General features: G+C 58.6%; 3 protein-coding genes across 11 annotated transcripts in view; 2 read left to right on the top strand and 1 right to left on the bottom strand.

The window, feature by feature from the left end:
* The first annotated feature begins 309 nt into the window (after positions 1-309).
* APEH (acylaminoacyl-peptide hydrolase) lies at positions 310-9,413 on the top strand. 2 transcript variants are annotated; one of them, XM_045530220.1, is made up of 22 exons: positions 310-432; positions 508-640; positions 1,150-1,276; positions 1,693-1,786; positions 1,877-1,952; positions 2,042-2,205; positions 2,371-2,508; positions 2,605-2,696; positions 2,770-2,810; positions 2,896-3,017; positions 3,560-3,620; positions 4,763-4,860; positions 5,514-5,565; positions 6,455-6,543; positions 7,010-7,148; positions 7,646-7,729; positions 7,810-7,890; positions 8,248-8,336; positions 8,447-8,637; positions 8,745-8,847; positions 8,941-9,047; positions 9,148-9,413. In XM_045530220.1, the coding sequence occupies exons 1-22, from the start codon at positions 421-423 to the stop codon at positions 9,251-9,253; spliced, it is 2,199 nt and encodes a 732-aa protein (XP_045386176.1). In that variant the 5' UTR covers positions 310-420; the 3' UTR covers positions 9,254-9,413. The 2 variants fall into 2 exon arrangements, with proteins under 2 accessions (XP_045386176.1, XP_045386177.1); XM_045530221.1 differs by lacking the exon at positions 7,646-7,729 and having other exon boundaries at positions 378-432.
* Positions 9,414-9,825: 412 nt separating this feature from the next.
* On the bottom strand, positions 9,826-14,958 carry MST1 (macrophage stimulating 1). Of its 3 annotated transcripts, none has more exons than XM_045530223.1 (18): positions 14,549-14,958; positions 13,687-13,834; positions 13,493-13,605; positions 13,296-13,410; positions 13,082-13,218; positions 12,876-13,002; positions 12,612-12,727; positions 12,249-12,417; positions 11,942-12,072; positions 11,742-11,844; positions 11,477-11,613; positions 11,351-11,386; positions 11,141-11,261; positions 10,897-10,974; positions 10,611-10,757; positions 10,423-10,529; positions 10,185-10,324; positions 9,826-10,062 (listed from the first exon to the last, which is right to left on the bottom strand). In XM_045530223.1, the coding sequence occupies exons 1-18, from the start codon at positions 14,640-14,642 to the stop codon at positions 9,901-9,903; spliced, it is 2,181 nt and encodes a 726-aa protein (XP_045386179.1). In that variant the 5' UTR covers positions 14,643-14,958; the 3' UTR covers positions 9,826-9,900. The 3 variants fall into 3 exon arrangements, with proteins under 3 accessions (XP_045386179.1, XP_045386178.1, XP_045386181.1); XM_045530222.1 differs by having other exon boundaries at positions 12,619-12,737; positions 12,882-13,002; XM_045530225.1 differs by lacking the exon at positions 11,942-12,072 and having other exon boundaries at positions 12,619-12,737; positions 12,886-13,002.
* RNF123 (ring finger protein 123) overlaps positions 14,755-17,957 on the top strand; it is a 27,999-nt gene continuing 24,796 nt past the window's right edge. For 3 of the 6 annotated variants that reach the window (XM_045530218.1, XM_045530214.1, XM_045530217.1), the window contains exons 1-3: positions 15,490-15,573; positions 17,082-17,199; positions 17,450-17,534. In XM_045530218.1, the coding sequence (XP_045386174.1) occupies positions 17,118-17,199; positions 17,450-17,534 (167 nt within the window). In that variant the 5' untranslated portion in view covers positions 15,490-15,573; positions 17,082-17,117. The other 3 variants (XM_045530215.1, XM_045530216.1, XM_045530219.1) reach the window with 3 other exon arrangements.

The following is a 17,957-nucleotide window of genomic DNA, read 5'->3' as shown; positions in this document are numbered from 1 at the left end:
CCCACCCCCTTCTCACGTAGGCCTTTTAGCTTCTCACAGACCTCACCCCTCCCTGAAGACCCGCTCTTGTATTCCGCTTCCACAGGGTCTCCCTCTCTCCTCGGAGATCCCACTGCCTCCCCTCTCAGTAAGAGGTCTGGGTCGCACTTGCTTTGCCCGCCCCTTAAAGGCTTGCTCCTTTTCTCGAGATCCCTGCCCTGTCCCCTCCAGAACCTCTGCCTCACAGGCCCCTCCTTCGTACCACCAAGGCCCCGCCCCCTCCGCTAACGATCCTCGCCCATTCATCAAAGGCCCCGCCCTGCCAGATACGCGGCGGCGGAAGCAGGCCGAGTCGCCCCAGGCTCCGCCCTCTGAGGCTTCACTTCCGGGCACTCCAACCCCCGCCACGCCCCGCCTCGCCCCAGCGGCAGAGAGGAGACCATGGAACGTCAGGTGAGGGCTCGGCCCGCGGTTGCTGTGTTCCCTGTAGCCCGGGCCGTGCCTGACCCTGGTGTGTCCCCTGCGCAGGTGCTGCCGAGCGAGCCCGAGGAGGCGGCGGCGCTGTACCGGGCCCTTAGCCGCCAGCCCGCGCTGAGCGCCGCCTGCCTGGGCCCGGAGGTCACCACGCAGTACGGGGGCCTCTACCGGACGGTGCACACTGGTGTGTGTATGGAGGGGAATTGGTTGGCGACGGAGCCGTGCACTTGGGTGGAGAGGAGGGGGATGTGGAGGGCTCACACTACACGCCGGTGTGGAGGGAGCCGGCCTAGGGTTGGAGAGTACACTCCCACAGGTCTTTGCACACAGGTGGGGGGGGCGCGTTGGGGGCGTTGCCGAACGGTGCCCATGAGTGCATGGGTTGAGGGTGTGGGAGTAGAACTCAGACCTGGGTTCGGGGTGTGGGCCTTGTGAGGCTCTCCCCTACCACCCCACCCCATACACATGTCAGACTACCCTCAAGATTGCAGTGGGTTAATAGTGGGTTCTCTCCAAGAGGCTGTCAGCTCAGGCTCTGGAGGCCTAGACTTGGGTTGTGGCCAAGCATTGTCCAGCCTGCACGTGGAGTGTTGGGAGACAGACTAGGGAAGATGGGTGTGAGCCTTCCGGGGTGAGGGGCAGTGGCCAGGACTCGCCAAGACAAGTTGAGCAACCTCATGTCTCCTCTCACAGAGTGGACCCAGAGGGACCTGGAACGCATGGAGAACATCCGATTCTGCCGCCAGTACCTGGTTTTCCATGATGGAGACTCAGTGGTGTTTGCAGGGCCTGCAGGCAACAGTGTGGAAACCCGGGGAGAGTAAGTTTGAGGGAGGAAACTTGTGGACAAGGCCACAGCCATCTACAATGCAAGCCTTTTATGAATGTCCACCATGTGCCTAGATGTGGGTTAGGGCCCAGAAGGGAGGCCAGGAGCCAGATTACTGCCTCTTGAGAGCCCATTCAGTCTGGTGGCATGGCCTGATAAGCACTGGAGGCTTGCTTCAAACTCAGCCCAGACTGGAGTGTATCATGGCCCAGAGAGCTGGGGAGAAGAGTCCCTGCCCCAAGCAGGAGAGGCAAGGCAGCTGCTGTAGTGGGGCTAGAAGTGCTACAGGGGCTGATGTGAGGCCAAACCCTCAGGAATCTTTTCTAAGAGGTGAGCAGCCAGGGGGCAGGACAGGGCTATGGTTGGGTGCAAGGTAATCATGACCTGTTACTCCATGCCCTCCTCAGATTGCTAAGCAGAGAGTCTCCTTCAGGCACTATGAAAGCCGTGCTGCGCAAGGCTGGAGGTACGGGCCCTGGGGAGGAGAAGCAGTTCCTAGAGGTGAGTCTTCAAGGGGCCAGGTGGTGGCAGCTGGGGACTGAGCCCCACAGATCAGGCTGGGCAGATAGCCTGATGCCCAGATGTCCTCAGGTCTGGGAGAAGAACCGGAAACTCAAGAGTTTCAACCTGTCAGCACTGGAGAAACACGGGCCCATTTATGATGACGGTGAGGCGCTCGGCTGGTGAGCAGACAGGGTGGACAGGAGGGGCAGCCAAAGCCCTGGGCTCCTGCTAATTGGCCCTCCCTGCATCCAGACTGCTTTGGCTGCCTGTCCTGGTCACACTCGGAGACACACTTGTTGTATGTGGCAGAGAAGAAGCGCCCCAAGGCTGAGTCCTTTTTTCAGACCAAAGCCTTAGACGCCAGTGCCAGCGATGACGAGATGGCCAGGCCGAAGAAGCCAGACCAGGCCATCAAGGTGCTCATGGCCATGGCCAGTCCATGAAGGCCCTGCAGGGCAGCCCTGGGACTAAGAGTGCTTCCTTCCCACACTGTACCTGTCGGACCTGGGGAGGCACTGGCTTCTAGGAAGCAGGGCAGGATCTTGTAGACAGGCTGAGCATTGAGTTTCTTGTGTTCTTAGGGGGATCAGTTTGTGTTTTATGAAGACTGGGGAGAAAACATGGTTTCCAAAAGCACCCCTGTGCTCTGCGTGCTGGATATTGAGAGTGGCAACATCTCTGTGCTTGAGGGGGTCCCTGAGAATGTGTCCCCTGGACAGGTCAGCAACAACTCAGCTTGTGTCCCTCCTGGAGTCTGGGGGCCCTGCTTGAGCTACTGCCCCTTGCTCACACCTGCCGTGTGGTCTTGTTTACAGGCATTCTGGGCCCCTGGAGACACGGGTGTGGTGTTTGTGGGCTGGTGGCATGAGCCCTTCCGGCTGGGCATCCGCTTTTGCACCAATCGAAGGTGAGGAATTGGGGCAAGGCAGGGGGCCCTACACCCCAGTTGGCCTTGAAACTGAGTGTGTCTCTGGTTCCAGGTCAGCCCTGTACTATGTGGACCTCATCGGGGGAAAGTGCGGTAAGTGGCTGGTGCCCACCTGTGCTTTGCTGACACATGTTGGCCTTGCCAGCCTGAGTGATACTCACATTTCTGTCTGGCCCAGAGCACCTCTCAGATGATTCCCTGGCTGTCTCATCTCCCCGGCTAAGCCCAGACCAGTGTCGCATCGTCTACCTGCGGTACCCATCTCTGATCCCCCATCATCAGTGTAGCCAGCTGTGCCTGGTGAGCTGGAGGTGGGTGGGGGTGAGAGGGTGGTCGGCATGAAGAAGAGCTGGTGGATGAGCACTGAAGTGCTCCCATGGGCCATAAGCGGATGCCCTCCGTGTCCCAGGTGCAGCAGCGGTAGTAATTCTGCCGGTCCTCTGCAGGCAGGGCCTGGAGGCTGAGAGTGCCAGCCTGGAGGGCTTTGCACTGTCGGAGTTCGCCACCTTGAGAGCATCTTCCATCTTTCAGGATGCCTCTCCCCTTTGTTCTCGTCTGCATGGAGCCAGGCTCTGCAAGGGGCTGGGATACAGCAGGGAGTTACACAGTCCTAGTCCCTTCCAGGAAGAACTCTGGGCCCCTGGTGAAAAGTCAGAGGGACTGCCTATCTGAGGCCCCTCAGGGCATCTGGTCCAGGTCACCAGAAAGGAGATATGTTAAGCTCATCTCAGGTCCCCCCCTTGCTCCCCTTAGGCTACCATGGAAGGGGACAGGCACAGGAATCTGTGCCCTGAAGGCACTGCCTGTCCCTTGGTGGGCCTGACCATTGTGTTCTCTTGCAGTATGACTGGTATACCAAGGTCACCTCAGTGGTGGTGGATGTTGTGCTTCGGCAGCTGGGAGGTAAGGGGTGCCTGGCTGGCTAGTTGCAGTGGAGCCTGCAGCTCTGTGTTTTCATGCCGTCTGTGTCATCCTTATCCAGCTCTTCCTGGGTTCCTTCTGAGGGCCCTTCCTCCCTGCTGGGCCAGGGAGTGGGGCTGTCACTGTAGGGAACAGTTCTGATAGAAAGGAGTTAGCTGAACCAAAGCTGAGATCAGGGTTGTCCAAGCTAGCTGAGGATTTAGATAACTTAATTCCTGTGCTGCAGCTTATAATTTGATTTTCCTTCTTTTTCCAATGGCTGGTTAAAACCCTTGTTCCTTCGAGTGGATTTCAAGAAGTACACTGTGTTGGAATGTCATACTTGAGAGGCCTTGGGTCCAAGGATGCTGTATTGCCCTACCCTCCACCCCGACCCCAGCAACATTTGTCCATTCTGAGCCCTTGAGTCAGCCAGGTCTCTGGGAGGGTGGCTCTTGGCTGAGAGGTTCCTGTCTCAGTCTCTGGTGTTCACAGCTCTGCTTGGGATTCTGGACCATTGCAAGGACATGAGGGGAGAGAATCCCTTGTTTTCTCAGACCACCCAGTCAGTTCCAGGAGTCCAGTGGACAAAGGATGGTCTCTTTGTCTTCTCTTTGGGTTGCAGGGATACAGTGGTAGGGACCTAGTCTGAATCCCAGCTCTCTCCCTCATTAGTCATGTGTCCTCGGACAGTGTCCTGGCCTCTCTGAGCTTTCATTTCTTCATCTGTGTCCCTGCCTTTCTTGTAGGATTGGAGTTAGGGTTAAGTGAGTGATGACGTTAAAGGGTACATATATCAAATCCTCTGTGCCAGGTGCTGTGCTAAGCACAGAGTGGACAGACAGGTATTATCTTGGTTAAAGCACCTGGTGCCCACCAGGGGCTCAATAGGAGCAACTCTTAGGAAAGCAAGTGCTTTTCTTCTGAGCACCCAGGGCTTCTCTCAGAAGCTGTTGAGCTCTGACCCTCAGCCTCCTACTTGGGCAGCTCCTCATTGCCTAGAGTACCCCCACATGTGGGACTGTCATTCTGCCACTGGGTGCAGGGGCCTCAGGTGAATCCTCCAATAGCCCAGCCTGTCTTGTAGTCTTGACTCCCCCAAACCTGCACTCCTGGATGTAGCCCCAGCGCTCCTATCTTTGCAGAGAACTTCTCTGGAATCTACAGCAGCCTTTTGTCTCTGGGATGCTGGTCAGCTGACAGCCAGAGAGTGGTCTTCGACTCGGCTCAGCGTAGCCGGCAGGTAAGGGACCCTGACTGTTGAGATGCATCCCCTGTGACCAACCCCTGGGAACCCTGGGCCCCTGGGGCATAGCACATGCACACTGCTGGGTGGAATGCCCAGCCACAGGTCTCACCGGCCCCTTAAAACTCTTCCTGCCCCTGTCCTGGACTCACTTCTCCTTGAGAGGACTGGCTTCCCTGGTGCCCCACAACAGAACTCTTCGCCTTCTCACCTGACGCTGAGATGCAACCCTGTAACCCCTCCTAGGCATTTCCAGCTGGGGGACAAGGGGCTGCCACTGGGGTGGGTCCCTGAACACTTTGTAAGGGCAACAGATGGAGAAAGGTCTGATCCCTTCTCCCGGAAATGGAGAGAGGGCACCTATGTTATATGCCAGGCTCTTTTTGGGTATGATATCATTTGGTCCTCATGCTAACTCAAAGGGGCTAAAGGTATTTCTTACCTTGCCTAGGGTCACTCAGCAGGTTGTGATGGGGCTGGGATTTGAACCCAGGCCCGCTTGGTACTCCCTGCTGCACTGAAGAACCATCACATAGCTGTTCACAGTCCTGGCCTGGCCCAGGGGTCCCCAGGAGGGTAAAGAGGAGATAGGGAAGGGACCCATGGGACTCTTGGATGTGGTGCCACATGTGGCCTCCCCTCTGCTTTAGGACCTGTTTGCTGTGGACACCCAGACAGGCAGCGTGACCTCCCTCACAGCTGGTGAGCAAGGGCTTTGGGGGTCGGGGTCACGGCAGGGCTGGTGAGCGGGCAGCCTGGTCAGGGGTAGAGCTGGAGCTCCAGCACGTGGGGCAGTGGTGGCACTCTCAACCGCTCTGTACCACTGAGTGTTCTGCAGCCTTTATTAACAGTCCCCCAGAGACCCTGCCCATGCAAGACTCTGACCCAGTCGACAGACAACCTCCCCTGCTCCACTGCCCTTCAGCACTAACTCTGCTCCATGAGTCCTGGCCCAGCCTCAGCATGGCCCCGCCCCTGCTCCTAAAACTCACCAAACTGTCTTATCAAGACCTGCCAGAGTCCACCTTTCCCCTCCCCAAACCTTGGGTGCCGTATCTGAGGCAGAGACAGCTCTGCCACCTCAGGGCCTAGGAGAAGCCCCAGATGGTGCCCCCATCTTTCCCATACTTAGGCCTGGTAATTCTGCCCCTGAAATGTCTTTTGAGTTCTCCACCTGCCCTGACTGTACCTGTTCCTCCACAAAGCTGCCAAAGTATAGTTCCAAAGCTACTTCTCATTGTTCAATTCCTGCTTAAGAATCTGCTTGGACCCCACTGCCCAGAATCAGCATACTGCCCTACCCCCAATGACCTCCCTGGGCTCAGCTGCCATCCCTGCATACCCTGCGTACTATAGTCATCGAGGAGTAGGCAGATGTGCCTGGTGGTCTGGTGTGTCCCCAGGTCTGGCAGTTCCCAGGCCCAGTGTCTGCCGGATGACCAAGGGACTGTGCAGTTGGGTGCTTGTGGGAGATGCTTCTCAGGGTGGAAAGGGCACCTTTCCATAGAGCCTCTAGTCAGGGACTCTGCAGAGAGAAGGTGGGAAAGTTGGTGGCCTTTGCCAGGCACTTAGTGGCATTTGCCTTCTCCAGGGGGGTCAGGTGGAAGCTGGAAGCTGCTCACAATTGACCGGGACCTCATGGTGGCACAGTTTTCCACACCCAACCTACCCCCAAGCCTGGTGAGTATTGGTGGGTCCCAGGCCAGGAGGCAGGGGTTCTAGGCAGACAGAGCTCCCCAGGTCAGAGAACTGGCCCCAGGGTCTGACCATGGCTGGTCAGGACGTAGAGGAGCCAAGACACAGGCCGAGCCCCACATGGTCCATGAGGGTTTGGCAGTCACAGGGATGAACTGGTTGGGCTCGGGTGTGTTTCTGTCCAGAACAGGGTACCTGGGGAAGTGCCCAGTTGTCTGGCATGACAGAACACAAGACAGCAGAGCCTAGAAACTGAGGGGGGTGGGGTGTGCTTATGTGAGAGCGTGAGTACCTTGGTATATACCAGCTCACAACAGGAAGCCATGTTGTACCCTCTGGAGGTGGGTAGAGGGCCCAGCATAGTGAGAGCTGCCTACCTCCCACTCTGGGCAGGAGTAGAAGGGCAGGGAGGCAGTAAGGCCACCTATGACACATTCCTTCCCTTTGGCAGAAAGTTGGGTTCCTGCCTCCTGCAGGGAAGAAACAGTCAGTGTTGTGGGTGTCCCTGGAGGAGGCTGAGTCCATTCCCGATATCCACTGGAGCATCCGGGTGCTACAGCCACCTCAAGAGCAAGAGAATGTGCAGTATGGTGAGCTGGGCCAGGTGCAGTGCGGGATACCTCCTTCAGGTTCCACAGCACGCAGCATCTGTGGTGACCCCTTTCCTGCCTCCTGTCTCACATTGTGGAGGTTCCTGGGGTTACCTGTATGAGGGTTTTTTTCCCTCTTGGGGATGGTCACGGGAGTGGCATCCAGGTATCTGAGAGCCTGCTCTCGGTACCAGAACTGGGCACCACAGGGCCAAATCATCTGTGGTAGGAAAACCAAGGCCCAAAGAATGCAGGCCTTACACAAGGTCTCGGTGGCCACACCTCATCCAGAGTGCTGTCCCTGCAGAGAGTGGGGTTCCCTGACTGGGGCAGAAGGAGCATGAGCCTTCTAGGGTCCATGTGTTATGGTGCGACTACCTTGGCCAGGTCTCTGCTCCAGAGGTGAGCCCCAGACCTGCAGCTATAGATGGGACCTTGGTCAGGGAAGGCCCTGGGCAGTAGCTCTGGCCCTGCTGACCACTGCCCTCTCCCTGCAGCTGGCCTTGACTTTGAAGCAATCCTCCTGCAGCCCAGCAACCCTCCAGATAAGACCCAGGTGCCCATGGTTGTCATGCCCCACGGTAGGCATCTGGCCTAAGTGTCCTTGCCCTCCCACCCCGCCTCCTAGCTGGCCTTTTCACCCTCTGTTCCGTATCTGCAGGGGGGCCCCATTCATCCTTTGTCACTGCCTGGATGCTGTTCCCAGCCGTGCTTTGCAAGATGGGTTTTGCAGTATTACTAGGTGAGCAAGCAGGGACCTGTGACTGTCAGGGCTATGGTGGAGTGAGGTGGTGGGCCTGGTTTGACAAGCACCATAGGTGCCACACCAGTCTCCAGGCCTTTCTGTATCCCAGACCTAGTAAGTACCACCAGGAACTGCCCTGGCCCAGCCTCCGGCTCCATGGCATGTGATAAAGTGGGACTTCCATGGAAAGGGTGCTGTGGTCATTGGACAGCAGCCTCAAATCTCTTGGCCCCTTCCCCTCGATAGTCCGTGGTACATCTGGTCCCAGAGCCCACTTCACAGATGTGTGAAAAGGTGTCCAGGGGGCTGGGAATGTTGCCTGACTACCCTGTCTGGTCCCTCTCTGGCCTCTAGTGAACTATCGTGGCTCCACGGGCTTTGGCCAGGACAGCATCCTCTCCCTCCCAGGCAATGTGGGCCACCAGGATGTGAAGGACGTCCAGGTAGCATGGGGCTAGGGCTTCTGGACAAGCTGGAGGATGGGCTGTCAGGGGTGTGGCTCCACTTAGCTGGGCAGGCAGCTGGCTGCAGCATGCTTTGCCCCACCCTGTAGTTTGCAGTGCAGCAGGTGCTGCAGGACGAGCACTTTGATGCAAGCCGCGTGGCCCTTATGGGTGGTTCCCATGGTGGCTTCCTCTCCTGCCACCTGATTGGTCAGTACCCAGAGACCTACAGCGCCTGCGTGGCCCGGAACCCTGTGATCAACATTGCCTCCATGATGGGCTCCACTGACATCCCTGACTGGTGGGTGTGTACGCAGGTCCCTGCCCTTCTCCCCTCCACTCCATATTCCCATGCAGACCCTGCAGGCCCCAGAATTCCTGGGGCTGCATCAGCTCGGTCTCTCGCAGGTGTGTGGTGGAGGCTGGCTTCCCTTACAGCAGTGACTGCCTGCCGGACTGCATTGTGTGGGCTGAGATGCTGAAGAAGTCGCCCATCAAATATATCCCTCAGGTATGTGGCCTTTCTCCTTCCCCTGTGTGCTGCATCCTTCCAGAACCCGGGGCCCAGCTCACCATGGCTCCTTGCCCCTCCCCACATACCCAGGTGAAGACACCGCTGTTACTGATGCTAGGCCAAGAGGACCGGCGTGTGCCCTTCAAGCAGGGTGTGGAGTATTACCGTGCCCTCAAGGCCCGGAATGTGCCTGTTCGGTGAGTGTAGCTTGGGCTGAGTGGACAGCCTTGGCAGCTGGTGGGCAGGTGAGCAGGGGAGGGCCCTCCAACCTTAAACCCTACTGCCCAATCTCTACAGGCTCCTGCTCTATCCCAAAAGCACCCACGCACTATCAGAGGTGGAGGTGGAGTCAGACAGCTTCATGAATGCTGTGCTCTGGCTACGCACGCACTTGGGCTGCTGAAGCCCTGCCATTCTGCGTGAACTGGCCAGCCTGTGCCACACTCCCTCTTGGGGAGCTCCAGGGTCTGGCAGAGCAGCAACAGGCTTTCTGGGCTCTGAACTTCATGGATGGGTGGGCAAAGGAATGGGGGCTATGTAGTTATAATAAATTAGGACACAGAGCGTGGTTCCTGCTGGTACTTTGTACCAAGCCACCCCTAGCCCCCACCCTGCGGTTCAGAGACCCTAGGTTCTGGGTATGGTAGCCACAAGGGCTTCATCTGCCTCTGGTGTGAGAGGGGAGGGGACAGTGGGAGGCTCAGCCTCTGCTTGTCCTGGCTGACTGGGACTCCATACCAGGGTAGCTCTCTCTGTTGCAGCCCCTTCTGTCTGCCCTGCATCGCCCTTCCCTTCCCAAGACTGTATCTGGGAGACTAGTGAGGCCCTGCCCATCCATAGCACCCACAGGCAAAGGTAGTTCTAGGCTCAGACCACCCAGCCCAGAGTGTGCTGGGCTCAAGCCACCCAGGCCCTGGCAAAGTGTCACCAATTCATTCCCTGGAAGCAGAGGCTAAGAAGCACTCTGTACAGGCATAAAGAGGAAAAGGTGGCTTTATGTCTGACAGGAAGTTTCATCCTCTCCCAAAGCACATGGGGTTGGGGCCGGGCCTAGCCCAGCCGCATGACTTTGTGAATCCAGTCCACAAACACAGAGACACGCATGAAGACAGCTGGCCAGCGGGGTCTCGCACACACTCGGTTGGGGATTATAATTCCCTCCAGGACCCAGCAGTCGTGTGTAAAGCAGGCAAGTGGGCCCCCGTAGTCACCCTGGCAGGTTGGAGAACCACATGATGAGGGCCATGGCAATGACTGGCCCCCTTCATGATGAAGTAGTACACTTCCAGGCCCCCATACCCTCCCTGGGCTGGCCCAGGGGCCCTGCCACTGACCTCACAGGCCCCCACGGGGGCCAGCAGTCCCTTAGTGCACATTTCACTCTCCCGTACGCGTCCTCGGTGCTTGATGTTACACTCCCGGTTGGAGATGACATTCAGCAAGGCTACGTTTAGGACTGTGCCATCACCTGTACCTGCAGTGAGGGGAATGGGGAGGAGAAGGCCCTGCAGTAGGATCCAGAACTGGACTTCCAGGCTCAGAGCAGTCCATGCCCGTGCACTGTGCTCTTACCTTTGCTCTCACCCCAGCCTGCGATCTCACACTGGGTCCCTGGAGGCACCACATACCGCTCAGGGGGCAGGCAGATCAGGGCCACGCGCTGGTTCAGGGTCACAGATCTTTAGCAGGAATAGGGGTGCTCAGGGGCTGAAACCACAAGGCCCAGCCCCACCTCACACCCTCTCAACTTGTCCACATACCTCTCCAGCTTAAGCAGGACAAGCTGGGAACCTGAGGGCCCACATACCATCTTGGCTACGGGGACCCGCTGCAGGCCTGGCTCCTCGGGCTGTGGGTCCTGGAACAGGGTGCCCAACCACACCTCATAGCCCGTGAGAGGCATATGGCTGGGAGAGAAGCTCTGCTAGGTCATTCGTAACTCTTGCTGCCCCAAGGTTCACTTGTTGGCTTGCCTTGGGAAGGTGGCTGGGGGAAGGATGAAGGCTAGGGGGTAGGACTGGGTCCCCAAACCCAAGGGAGGCTCACCAGGAGGAGAAGCATTGCCGGGCAGTCAGTACCCACTGCTCCTTCACAAGGGACCCCCCGCAGAAATGCTGGCCCTGCCTGGAGGAGTAAAATTAGGAGAGGGAACAGTGAGTACTGAGACATGGCTGGACCTGCCATCTGGCTGGGACCTGTGGGGTCAGGCACAGGTTCCCACCCCACACTGGCATAACTATAGAGGACACAGCCTCAGTTTCTCTCTTGGGGAGACGCAGTTATGCCTCACCGGTTGCGCAAGCTGACCGTCCAGGGTGAGTTGCCTGGCTGGCCCCCGACCACACGCAGCTTGGATCGATGCTGGTCCAGCCGATCTACCCTCTTGCCACACTTCTCAAACAGCACCTGGTCTGGGGGATGGGGTGTCCTGGATAAACCACCCACTGGGTGGAGATGGGGGACAAAAGGGCCCCAACCCACAACGGGCCCGAGTCCAAACCTGGGGGGTCTAGGATGGATGCCTGATGGTCACGATCTGAAAGACCAAGTTCACTAGGGTTAAGGGGGCCAGCCTTTGCTGGTGGAGGCTGAGGCAAGGTCATAAGGGAGTGTCACCAGCGCTTACCACAACGTTGCAGGGCACAGTAGTCAAATGGAGTCCCTGGGTCCATAGTGTAGCACCAGGGCCCATGGCTATCCCTGTCTGGGTTCCGGCAGAAATTCTCCTCCAGCTGGGAGTGTGGGGCCGAGGTGGGCGTGAACCTAGGCGGGAGGGGAGCAAAATCATTTGAGTGAACTCTCAAACCTTTGCCAGGCTCTGTTCGAGCCACCAACTCTTGCCACCCAAAGGTTAAGGCCCGGGGTGGGGCCCGGCGCGCTGACCGACTCACTGAGGCCTGTGCGGCGTCTGTGCTGACCAGTGCTGACACTGGACACCCTTGCGGGTCTTGCTGACTGTGCCGCGGTACTGCTCGCCTGCGCCGTGGTAGCAGTCTGCGGCGGGTAGGGGCGGCCATCAGCCCCAGTCCTCCGGGCCCTCGGGTTCCGCGCCTCCAGCCCCGGCTCTGTGGCTGCCCTGCTGGGCGCTCACCCTCCGTCCGCACGTCGTCAGCGCAACGCCGGATCTGGTAGCAGAAGGCCATGCGCATGCCGGGCCTCGATGTGAAGCACCAGGGCGCCTCCGAGCCATCGGGGTTCCGGCAGAAGTTCTCTCGTAGGTCCCTGAGCAGGAGCCCCACTCAGCCCTGGCAGGGTCCCACCTAGCCAGCCAGCCTCCGAATGGGGCCGGGTCTCCAGCTCCGCCCCAGGCCCCACCTTCCTTCAGTTCACGCCCCGGGACTACCCTCCTTCGTCCGCCCCCGCAGGAGTACATCCCTAATGCCCGCGTGCCACCTTACTTGCACTCGTATTTCTCAGGTGCAAACCGGTGCTGATGCGGGCTCTGCGCGTCCCAACGCTGGCAGGGTACGCCCGCGGTGGTGGTATTGGCCGTGCCCCGGTAGCCCTCACCCTTTCCGCGGAAGCAGTTGAGAGTCGTGACCTCGTGGCGGGGCTGTGCTTGGGACCCTGGGATGGACCGAGGCAGGTTGAACCCTGAGCTGGAGCTGAGATCCCGCTAGGGTTGGGACCAGACCTGCCTTTCCTAGTCTATGGTGCTTCGCGGGATTTGCTCTCAGCACACCGCTGGGTCACGCCCAGCCGCTCCTCCCTCCCCAGCCAAGCCAAGCCCTGCCTCCCACATTCCCTGGCCCTGTCCCCGTGGCCCACCGCAGCGGGGGAGGTCGCAGAATTCCCTCTCCATCTGCGGGTCCGTGGTATAGCACCAGGGCCGCTCGGAGCCGTCAGGATTCCGGCAATAGTTGTCGTCCAGACCTTGCTCGAGGAACCTGGGGGCAATAATGGGGCGTGAACAAGACTCTGGGAGTCAGGCTCATCTGGCCCCGCCTAATTGCTTTATATACAGCCCCGTCCCTGGAGTCCTGGATCCTCCCTAGCCAGGTCCCCTGGGCGCCGATCCTGCCCACACATACTTGCCCGGCTCGAAGGGGTGCTGGTGAGGACGCTGCAGGTCCCAGCGCTGGCACTCGCGTCCAGACTCAGTGCGGTCCACCGCGCCACGGTAATCCTCGCCATTGCACCAAATACAAGCGGCTAGGGACACAGGGCCAGTGCGTTCTGGATGGGCATAGGCCAGTCCTGCCTCCCCGAGCTTGAGCCTGCTGCCACTTACCCTCCCGGCAGGACTTGATGCCGCAGCTCTGGAAGCGCACGGCAGGATCTGTCGTATAGCACCAGGGACCTCCCGGGTCCCCATCAGGGTTGCGGCAGAAGTTCTCTTCCAGGCCATTCCTGAGTGTGGGTGTGTACCTGGGGACAGACAATATCACTGTATTCCTTGCTGGAGGAAGGCTCCAGGCAGGGAGGAGGGAAGGTGTCTGTCTCACTTGTGGTCATTGGGGAACTTGTGGCTCCAGCCCTGGCAGGGCAGGCCACTTGTGGTCGTGGCTATGGTGCCCCGGTACCGGACTCCATTGTCCATGATACAGGTCCGTATGTAGTCTGGGAGCAAGAGACAGAAGATCAACACAGGCTGAGGCCCTAGGTCCCTTATCCCCCCATTCCCCTCTCTGCAGCCACTTGCCTTTCTTTTGGAAGAGGTCACAGCGCCCAGAACGTTGCAGCCTTGTGTGGGGAGAGTTCTGGGTCCACGGGAGCAGCTGGCAACCATGGCTGCTCACATTGTAGTGGAAAGCCCTGGGGAGGAGAAGGCACAGGGTAACTGGGCAGCCCAGGTTCCCCCACCCCCAGTCTTATCTAAGTCAGGTGGCCTCTCACCGGCAGTCCAGTAAGGGCCCACAGCGACCAGCACACTCCTCAGCATCTGCCACATCCTCCTGCCAAGGCCCGGGCACTACTGTATGTAGCAAGTGCTGTAATTCTGTGCCCCGGAGAACCTGGAAGTCATTCAGTGGCGAGCGCTGCCCTGCAGGGTGGGCATGGGTAGGCATAGAGCATACATGTCAGTACATGTATATTCGCCTGTCCACACTTTGTTAATTTAGGGGATCAAAGCTACATGGCCTCTGGGATGGGCCCTGTGTGCATTTGCATGGGCCAGCCCAGCCCTTCTGCATAGTTACTTGTAAAGAAAATGTCCTGGGGGAAGCAGGCCCAGACATGGTGGTTATCACCAGTGCTTCCGTTCAGTGGACCGAGCGCAGGGCTCAGGTCTAACACATACACTCCATGAGAGCAGTGGGTGATGGTGCTTGCCCTGTGAAGCTTGCCCCATCTAATCTCTCACATGAGAATGCTATGGCTCAGAGCCATCATACTACCCAGGCAGGGACCCAGCCTAGGTATTCTGACTCTAGGTCTGGGCTCTCACCTGCACAAAGGTATATGCTAGGTTAGAGGGGTAAATCAGGCTCAGGAGGAGTCACTGCCTTTTTGTGTGTGTGCACTTCTGTGTGGTTCCAACACTGCCTCCAATGCTACAGCAGACGTGCTAATGGAGGCCTAAGAGGGCAACGTGTATATGTGTTCCCAGGACTTCCCAGCTCTCCCCAAGAGGCCAAGGTCACTGCTCCATGCCTGCTAGGAAAGTGAGTTCTCCCTTTTGCTTTCATCCTAGAATAGTAGGATGGGGCTAACCCCCTCCTGAAGGCAGATGGGGATCAGGGTGGGGGGCACTCACCAGGGACCCCTGAGCACTGCGTCAGAAGCAGAAGGAGTGGGAGCCACTCCATTTTCCTGGCTGGAGGCTGCACTGTGACCCACCACAGCCCCATCCGGGAAGTTGTGAAACCTGTCCCTACGGGATTGGGTGGCTCTGGCTCCACACCTCCACTCCAGGCCTGCTGGGGCCTGACCTGAGAGACCCCGTGGCAGGAGCTGGGTGGAGCCAGGCCTCAGGCCCCCGTGGGTTAGGTGCAAGGGCCCTCACCCTGGTACAACTAGACCCCTGAGAGGCCTCCCAACAAAGTGGGCAGGTGTTGGGAAGGTTTGGTGGGGATGCTTGAGGTGCCCTGAGGTGGGGATGAAGCCCCCTGCAGCCTAGTCTGCTCAAGGGCATTGTGAAAGTGGGAGCCGCCAGAGGCCTGGATTCCACCCCCTGGGTGGTGACATTAAACTTTTTGGAGCCTCAGTTTTCCTCTAAAGTGGGGGACATTACCTACTCCAGCTCCAACACTGCCTCCCCTCTTTTGCTGCCTTATCGGCCCCAGCTGTAGGCAGGTCAGCCCACGCCCTGGCAGGAGAGCTCAGGGAGGCCCACCTCCCTGCCAGAAGTGTCATCTCGGGGAAGGTGAGCGAGGCTGTCTATTGGACCTAAATAGGGGTGGGGGTGACTGACAGGTAGCAGGGACCCTTTCAGACGTCCTAGAGGACATCTGGGCTGGGTCTCCAATTATGGGTAGGCGTTAAGACAGACAGCCTAAAGATCCCGGTTAGGACGTCGCGTTCCGCGGAGGCTGGGCTAAGAGCGTCCGTAGGGCAGGCAGAGGTCGGAGGCTGTCGGGCCTCCCAGGGAAGCTGAAGCGGGGAACGACTCTGCGGGAAGCCGCGCAGAATATCCGCCGGCAGAGGCTGGGTGCGGGCTGGTGCGCGTGCGCGGCTGGAGGCACAGTGCGCGAGCGGACGCTCGATTTGGCCCTGGACGGACGCCGTAGCCGAGAGGCTGGGCGGATGTTGTGAGCCGGGTCGCGGCGGCCGAGGCTGGGGGTGAGTGAGGGGCGGCTGGGCTCTGAGCAGGGCGGGTCCCCGCGGCTTCCCTCGCGATCCCGGCCGGTCCAGTGCGAAGACGCCTGCCGCGCGGGGATCGCGTCCTGTTGTGCGAGACTGCGAGAGGGAGCCGGCCTGGCAGGTGCTCTGGAGCTTGGGGCCAGACGCGGGCGACTTGGGGGAGCCATGCGCTGCCCTCGCCGTCCTTGGGCTCCGAGACGACCGAGTCGGTTCGGTTCCGAGCCCGGATACCTCGGTGGGGCTGGACAGAATTGCTGTGGCAGGGAGCCTCCCGGCAGGGGCAGGGTCTGCCTCTTCCCTGGGTCCTCAGCACCTGACACCTGGAGTAGGTGTTTGAAAGGTTTGCTGATCAAATGAATGGCCACATTTGATAGACCTGCAACTGCTCTGGGGTGAGGTGGGCACCGATCATGGACGCCCACTGAGGGCCCGTGGTGGGCGGCAGGGCGGGAGAACCACCTTCCTGAGGGGCAGACGGTTCGTGGCGGGAGTAGAGGGCCTGTTTGGGGTGAGATAAGAGACTGGGCTGCAGAAAAGGGAGTGCCGGCTAAGGCAGTGCTGGAGAGCCAAGCTCTAACCGGGCGCTGTCTAATGAACTTTCTGCGATGGGTGGATGTGTTCTTCATCTGTGCTGTCCGGTAGAGTACTGTTAGCTACACGTGGTCATTGAACTTAATGCAACTGAGAAATCGGACGGTTAATTTTTAAAACTGCTTAATTAATTCAGATTTAAATAACCTCATGTGGATAGTGGCTACCGTGTTGGACAGCACAACTTCAGATCAGTGAGGCCAGCACCTGGCACTTAGAGTGGGTTCTGGAGCAGCTGATATGTGAGGGATAGGCAGCAGTAGGAAGACCAGTGGAGTTTGTGATGAGGGCTGGGCAAGGCAGGTGCTTGGATAGGGTGGGAGGCTACTGTGTGTGTAGGAACGTAAAAGCTAGCAGGACCTCGAACAAGAGAAAGGAGGAACCTGGGGCTGAAGAAAGAGGCCCCAGTCTTGGGAGACTAAGTGGGACTTGTGGCTGGAGATGGCCAGACCAGTGGTGGTCTACACTTGGGGGAATGTGCTGTAGGGTAGTTGCTTCTGTGTATGAGCTGGACCCACTATGGCTTACAACTGAGACAGATATCAGAGCTCTGCCCCTGGGCCATGTCACTTTAAACATTTTGGTTTGATTTCCCCAGAGCTGAGACATTTAGTTAGGGTTTAACAAACATATATCTGGTACCCACTCTCTGCCAGGCCCTGTGCTGGGCACTGGGACACAATGGGGAACAAGAAGTAGTCCCTGTCACATGGGCCTAGATCTTACCTACCCTCCCTGTGTAGGAAGCTGGGAGCCCCTGCTTTCCCCTGCCCTGGGTTGTGAATGTGCATGCCCCTGGCCTCACCTGCTCCCCAGCCTCGCTGCCACTGCAGGATGAGGTGAGGTATGAGGGCCCTTGGTTGGCCTTGAATAGACAGGCTCTGCATCTGGCTCAGCCTCCAGGACCACTGGCTGCCCATGAGAGATGAAGGATGGCATCCAAGGGGACTGGCATGTCTTTCTCCCGCAAGAGCTATAGGCTGACTTCAGATGCTGAGAAATCCAGGGTCACAGGTAAGGGCTGGCAGGGCAGGGAGGAGGCTTCTTTTGTTGGGAGAAAGAGAAGGAAGGGACAAAGGCAGCAAAGTCCTAGGTGCAGTGAGTCTCAGGCCTTGCTGCACCCCTTGTTCCTGTGAGCCAGCTCATCTCCAACACCCGACGTGGCTGTTCTTCTGACCCCTGTGCCTGGCCTAGGACTAGGGGCCAGCAGGGGACAAGAGCAGCACTGATGTGACCCTTTACCCCCTTCTGACCTGTGCCTCAGGCATTGTGCAGGAGAAGCTGCTGAATGACTACTTGCACCGCGTCTTTTCCTCTTCTGACCATGCATCCCCTGCCGCCACCAGCAGGTATGACTGGGTGGGTAACCCCTCCTCACTCTGCTGGGCCAGACCAGCGGCCCAAGGCTGCAGTGGTAGGGAAGGGGAGCCTGGGCTCTGGGCAGACTGGCCTGGGTTCTGCTCTCACTCTGATCCTGGCTGTGAGACCTCTGGCCAGAGTCTGCCTTCTGGACTCCAATTCTTCCTCTCTTCAGTGCTAGTTCCTCTGTGAGTGTTGTGGACAGCAGGGAACAGGTGCACATTCAGTGCCCAGCACAGCACCTGGCACCTGCTCCACACTCAGCATCTGGCCCCACATGTACCTGCCCACACCTTGGCCCCACCCTGGCCCCCTGTAGCCTCTGTCTGACCTTGTAAAGTACAAATCTCACCAGGCCCTTTTCCTTGTTAGTTTAATACGTTTACGTTTAGTCCATACAAAAGTTACAAGTA

Source organism: Lemur catta, chromosome 18 (genome assembly GCF_020740605.2).
Source record: "Lemur catta isolate mLemCat1 chromosome 18, mLemCat1.pri, whole genome shotgun sequence".
NCBI lineage: Eukaryota > Metazoa > Chordata > Mammalia > Primates > Lemuridae > Lemur > Lemur catta.
Note: the sequence above shows the minus strand (reverse complement) of the source record. Positions and strands in the feature narration are given on the sequence as shown.

Bases quoted from the DNA above. Each gene is read 5' to 3' on its own strand.
- APEH (XM_045530220.1), top strand. The intron at 8,337-8,446 runs GTAGCATGGGGC...CCCACCCTGTAG, and splicing joins AGGATGTGAAGGACGTCCAG to TTTGCAGTGCAGCAGGTGCT. The intron at 9,048-9,147 runs GTGAGTGTAGCT...CAATCTCTACAG, and splicing joins GCCCGGAATGTGCCTGTTCG to GCTCCTGCTCTATCCCAAAA.
- MST1 (XM_045530223.1), bottom strand. From the start codon at position 14,642: ATGGGGCTGTGGTGGGTCACAGTGCAGCCTCCAGCCAGGAAAATGGAG. The intron at 12,728-12,875 runs GTGGGCAGGATC...AGGTTCCTCGAG, and splicing joins TTCGAGCCGGGCAAGTATGT to CAAGGTCTGGACGACAACTA. The intron at 10,758-10,896 runs GTGAGCCTCCCT...CTTCTCTCCCAG, and splicing joins CGGCAATGCTTCTCCTCCTG to CCATATGCCTCTCACGGGCT.